This window comes from Heterodontus francisci, chromosome 20 (genome assembly GCF_036365525.1).
Source record: "Heterodontus francisci isolate sHetFra1 chromosome 20, sHetFra1.hap1, whole genome shotgun sequence".
NCBI classification, from domain to species: Eukaryota; Metazoa; Chordata; class Chondrichthyes; order Heterodontiformes; family Heterodontidae; genus Heterodontus; species Heterodontus francisci.
Window position 1 is genome coordinate 56,395,833 of NC_090390.1, and position 6,105 is coordinate 56,401,937.

Below are 6,105 nucleotides of genomic sequence, written 5' to 3' on the forward strand. Positions count from 1 at the left end.
CCCCTAGTGTAGGTAGGTGGTAGGAGAATGGTGGGGATGTGGTAGGGAATATGGGATTAATGTAGGATTGGTATAAATGGGTGGTTGTTGGTTGGCACAGACTTGGTGGGCTGAAGGGCCTGTTTCAGTGCTGTATCTCTAAATAAAATAAAAAATAAATAAAGATGCCAGCACCTGCCACAGCCTCACCTGATGCCGCTTCTGCCATGTCCCATCCCACCTCCACATTCTAGTGGTCAGCCCCTGCATGTCCCCACTCTTAATTGGTTGGCCACCGGATGATTGCGTGCAGCCAGCCGGCTGATCTCTGCCAAAATGGAAGCGGCACCCGGTTCCAGTCAGGATGTTGCAACCTGTGGCCTAGCCCCAACATTCAACCCCACAAGGGCAATAAACAGGCAGCCTTTCACTGCCTATTGCGGCCTGACATACTAGCCTTGGCACTCATGAATGAAACTCCATAAAATTTGGTAAATGAGCTGACTTTTTTTTACTGTTCCTTGCACAGCCCTGCAAGCACCTAAACTGGACATATTATCATGATCTGGTGTTGGCATGATGGCCAAGAAATTTGATGACACTGCATCCATTTTACTGGTATAACTTAATTGCAAACACGTCCAAATAGCGGGCACTGAGCACGTACATTCTGAGGCGGAAGGATACCATTTACCATATCGGTGTAGGTATCAAACGAGGCATCCCGGGCCTGTGCCGGTGACATGCAAATAAGAGATCTAACACCTGTTTAATATGCCCTTTACCAAGTTGGTTTTCCTGAATTCAGCCAGCCTGAATCCAACCATTATTGCAAAATATCTAGGCTTGGTACCAAGTTTATTGGCGTCCTTTCCATGCTTACGTGCTAAAAGTAAGTCGTATAGTACTAGTGAAAAACAGTGACTGCTTATTTGTGCGTCAACATCAATAGCATCTTATTCTACATAATTTATTAAATCTATATTGATATTTTCATAAAATAGGACAGGCAATAAACTGATGCTAGGTTTATTGAAGTTTTGCTCTGTAACCAAGCAATAGGAACTGTGCAAGGTTGACTGTGGATAACATGCCTACTTATTTTCTTCTATCTGTAAAGAACAAGCAGCCCCCACCAAATCTCACCCACTATCACAGTACAATTAAAATCAGGAAGTTATTATTTGGAAGAATAGGTGTAAATCTCTGCGTTACAATTCTGAGTTACAGTGCCGGCTGTACCACCAAATCTGCTTACATATCTTTAAATGTTGACTAGTTTGAGGCTAATTTTTCTAATTAAATTTTCTTTTATTTCTGAGGAAATTATATGAAGGGCAACTAAAAATTATCAATGCTCCAAATTTTGTAATTTACAAAATAGCAAAAAAAAACATAATTCTGTTGCTTTGGGCTGTGATCTATTGAATCTTTTTTTTTAAAATGCAGCTCTGTTTTGTTCCCTGGTGACAATTTGAATAGTTTCGATAACATTTTAAGCAGCCAGTCTACTGTACTATTCATTTCCTCATCATCATACCACAAATAAATGATTAAAATTTATTATAATTGCAATCCCTTAAAAGAACCCTCAAAGCTATGAGATGAGGTTTTGCTGTAATTTGAATTTTAGTGTTCCATTTACTCTGTCTTTTAATGTTCCTTGTAATGAAGTCATTAGTAAAAAACACATCTGGAAGTTCTTTGGGGAACATTTAATTTTCTGCTGGTTTGTCAATAACATAACTCATGGCACAAAGGACCCAGCTGCCAACAGAACCATGCTGTAGAATCGTCTATTTCTCCTATGTGCGTTACTGACTGTACCTACAGCTGCAAAAAATTCAGCCACACAAAGATAAAGTTTCCCCAGCAAACTCGGCCCGAGAGCTCTTTGACCCCGGGACATTGATATTTGCTAAGTTTTCACATAGATAACACGCATCACTTTCACAGCTTGCCGACCTCTCTTTGGCCCGTTGCCCTTTCAGGTGAAAGGGGAGGCTGGAGAAAAGTCTAATGATGTCCATGGTCAATTCCTAGCTGCCCCCTGCCCCCAAGCTGTTGCCCTAAACTAAGTAACCATGAGTCTTTTGCTCTCTTCTAAAGGTGACTGTCAAGATGTACAAGCGAGGGGGTCGCGGCTGGTTGTGGAGGCCTGTCTGTAGCACAGTGGTTATTCCATACAACTCCCACATCGCATTCAGGATCTGTGGAGAGGACGCAGATGCAAAGATCCCAGCCAACAACATCGACAGAATCATCCTGAGCATATGAAATTGATTTCAGTATTAAACAGGCTATGGCAGCTGTGCCACATTATTACAATAATCTGCAGCCATTTTTCATTGATCAGTTAATTTGAGTTCTTGAAGTAATCGAAACACAAATCTCATTAGCCATAGGTCAGTGGGCATGAAAAAAGGGAAAATTCATTTTGATAGCCTAGTTGGCTGAAAAAATGCAAAACATTAAGGTATGTGTGTTAGAGTGCATTGTGTGCTCCTGTTTAAGAGTGTGCAGACACCCTGATAATTAATAACTAGAGGACAACTTTTCATTGTTAGTACAAGTGAGGTCATGCAGAAGAGATGCGAGTTGATGCTCTGAATTATAAATAGATCTGCATGTCAGGTACTTAAATTTAAAAAGCTTTAATTAACACTACAATTAGTTAAGGTGTTGAAAGAGACCATTTCTGTTCTGTTTATTTGCCTCTGTTTACTCTTGAGGCAACATACCATTGATCCTTATTAAACATGAGAAGTGTGTTATGTGCTGAATGTATTTTTTTTAAAGAGTAAATGAATCAGATCCTTTTAAAATGTAAAATGTGACTGTAATTTTTTTCTATTAACATATTTAAAATGGAATTGTTTCATTTTGGTTCTCTAAATGAAAATTAGCTTGATAAATTTTAGAAATGAATAGGGCTGATTTTCTTTAATGTTACACAACTTCAATACTCGTGTAATGAAGAAGAAAAGGGATAGAGACTGTTATGTCAAGTGTCTGTCCTACTGTACTGCCACAGGAGTTCCAGGGGTTTGCTGAATAAGTGGTAATAGACATGCATCTGTAATAAGCAGCTCATATTGAAATACAGTGGAAGGGTTACATCTGACCTTCCTATATCACTTTCCTGTATGTCCGGCCGTGGACGGCCCAAAAGTTGGGGCACCCCAAAGAGCTAGCAAAGGGGCTCATGTCACAACCAATCTTAGGCTGCAGGTTTGAAGAGGGGCCCAGAGATACGCTCAAGAGAAAATCGTCAACAAGTAAGATCATCTTGTTCTTCTGGCAAAATTTTGGGCCTCAGGATCTTCTAATTGCTGCTGGAAAACAGCACATCCAGAGGCTAGTGGCCATAAGCATTGCTGCAGGCCTCCCAGCCCTCAAGCTGCACTGCTGGTTTCTGCACTATTGCAAGTGCAAAGCCCTGTTAGAGGCCAAGAGTGCACTGGGGTCTTCATAGCCAGCGCAATTCAGGGATGCTGTAGCTATCTGGTGCCCGGGTGAGGTTAGAGAAAAATTGTCCCTAATAAGGTTTTCCAGGTGTATGGTAAAATGCAGGTGTTATGCCCAGGACGGATGATAAAGGATTTACAATAGGATGATGCTCCAGCAGAAAAACTGCTCCACCCAAAAATTTAAGTGCTTCCATATTGATGAAATTTGAAAGCTTTCTCCCCTGAAAAAACTTTAAGTGCATTGGTGACTATTTTCTTTTGGCTTTAGCAGCAGAATAGTGAAAATGTGGCAATTCTACCTAGGCACTAAGTCGAATTTTTGGGATACATTACCCTTCCGTCATTTTTGGCCCTGAAAAGCACCCAGTCTACCTCCGATTACCCTGGAAGGGTAATGTATCCCAAAAATTCGAGCAACAGGTGAAGTTAGCTATTTCTCGCTGCTGCTATGCAGTAGCAACATGTGTGATGTTCGCCACTTACAGGATGCTGTTGCGAAGCCAAAAAGATATCTGCCTATCACACAAATGAGTAATGTGATATATGAATTTCAATGCCAGTGTGATGCTAGGTATATAGGCCGTACATCTCAAAGACTGGCGAATTGTATTAAACAACATGTCCCTTCCGCTGTTCACAACGGGCAAGGTACAGGCCTTACCCAACCAGCCCGTGCTTGCAAAACTCAAAACACAGTGTCCAACATTAGCTGTGATTTCACGATTGGACAACATTTGCTAAATAATCCTCACTGTGCTAAGGATTATGCTGACAACCAATTTAAGATTGTCAGTTGGGCTCGCAGTGTGGCGCATTTGCACGTACTGGAAGCTACATATATTAATACAGAGAGCTTTGTTCTTTGCATACAGAAAGAACATGTGCACACATTGTGCCTGTTTCAGCTAAACAAAATAAGTGACAGTCATTCGCTGGTTCATTCCTCGGGGCAATGCCTTGACCATTCAGAGTCAAGCTACCTGGTTTAAATTTCAAACAAAGCTTGGCAGTTAACCGTCAGTCATCCATAAACTGGTGCATTCTCCATGACAACACCTCTACCAATCAGAGTCCACTTGCCAACCAAAGAAAAGGAAGTGTGGCAGCGTTAGAGATTTATTACTATTATCAGATAGGAAATTCAAATACTGTTGCCAGCCAGTGACCATCCCAAACAAGAGTAACTCCAACCAGCTTCTCCTGACCTTCAAGGTTACTTGTATTAATGAGTTCCCCACCATCGGTGTCTTGGGATCAAAGTTTAACTGGACCAGTCATAAGAAGAACATGGTTTACATTATTGAGAGCACATGTCTCTATCTCACTGGTACATGTAGCTATCTCTCTCACACAGCTAGGCACAGGAATCTGCCAAATATGATTATAACAACTCCTTGTATTCAGCCACAAAGGTGATTTTATCAATGTCTCAATAAACATTTGTCATTATAGAGATGTAGCCTTTCAGGCAGCATTTTGATAACAACGCATCTTTCACAATTAACATATGATTCCAGAGCAATATAATATACATTCAGACTTGTCAAGGTTGAATGAAAGGTTATATTCTTGTTTGATCAAGATGAGAGTACCTGGGTATCTAGGAGGAATAGCATCCCAAATGTTGTCATGTTTTCATGTGTTATTTAAAGCCAGAGAAAGTGAAAGGAGTCTTCTGAATTCATGGCTTGAAGTCAATGGAAGGGAGAATCAGGTGGAGATTATAATAGACAGCTGATCCACTACTGCCCATTTTGTGCTCTACCAAAGTTGAATTTTACCCACTATGAGTTTTTCATATGTCTATCTAATGGATTAACACTAAAAGAGGAATCATTACAATAAAGTGAATCACCTGATTTGTCAGTTATTTGATTAGTGTCAAGAAGGAGTTTACATTGTGGAGCTCAATGTATAAAACTGTGTTTTGACACTAAAAATTCAGCTGGACAGAAAGTTTATAAAGCAAGTGGCTAAAGATGCTCAGAAGGGCTTGGATAAAAGGAATAGCTGATGAAGCAAGACTTCTAAACTGAAAAGGTGTTACGAGGAAGACTCCATGATTTAAGTATGGAGACATTTAGGAAAAAATATCACTTGTATGTAAGAATTAGGTTTCTGAGAACAGAGGGGAAGGTTAGTTCTACCAAGAAGAGATCAGACATTGGAAAAAGGAAGAACCACTGTGGCTAAAACAGAGATTCATTTTACTAATCTCTCCAGGGATAGCATGAGTGGTCGTACAGAATGAACGTAAACTGAGCGCTTCATGAATAGAGTGTAATAGTTGGGAATTTGGTGAATGGAATTTTCTGGTAAGTAGCGGGTGATTAGATCTCAAACTGAAATTTAATTTAACATTTTGAATTTAACTTAGAATTTTAAAAACTGTAAAAGAATCTGCAAGTTAGTTAACAGAAAGTGCCTGTCAGTGGCAATTAACTGTCATTCAGCTGTAAGTGATAGCCTGAATAGGGGCTAATTACTATGAGCAGGAAGCTAAGACAGCACTTGTAACTTGGGTGTGGCAGAAACAGGTGTATAAAACTAAACAGTATCTACCAATGTACAGAGTGGTCATAAATGGAGTGTATCATAAACAGTAAAAGTAGGGAATTTAGGGAGAGTGGGAATTCAGTGCAGAGGGGGAAGGAGG

At 40.2% G+C, this 6,105-nt stretch overlaps 1 protein-coding gene across 1 annotated transcript in view; it reads left to right on the forward strand.

The window, feature by feature from the left end:
* si:zfos-911d5.4 (uncharacterized) overlaps positions 1–2,737 on the forward strand; it is a 286,271-nt gene extending 283,534 nt beyond the window's left edge. Inside the window, exon 7 of the mRNA XM_068053354.1 lies at positions 2,089–2,737. Within this exon, the coding sequence (XP_067909455.1) occupies positions 2,089–2,256 (168 nt within the window). The 3' untranslated portion in view covers positions 2,257–2,737. The remainder of the gene's footprint in view (positions 1–2,088) is intronic.
* Positions 2,738–6,105: the final 3,368 nt, after the last annotated feature.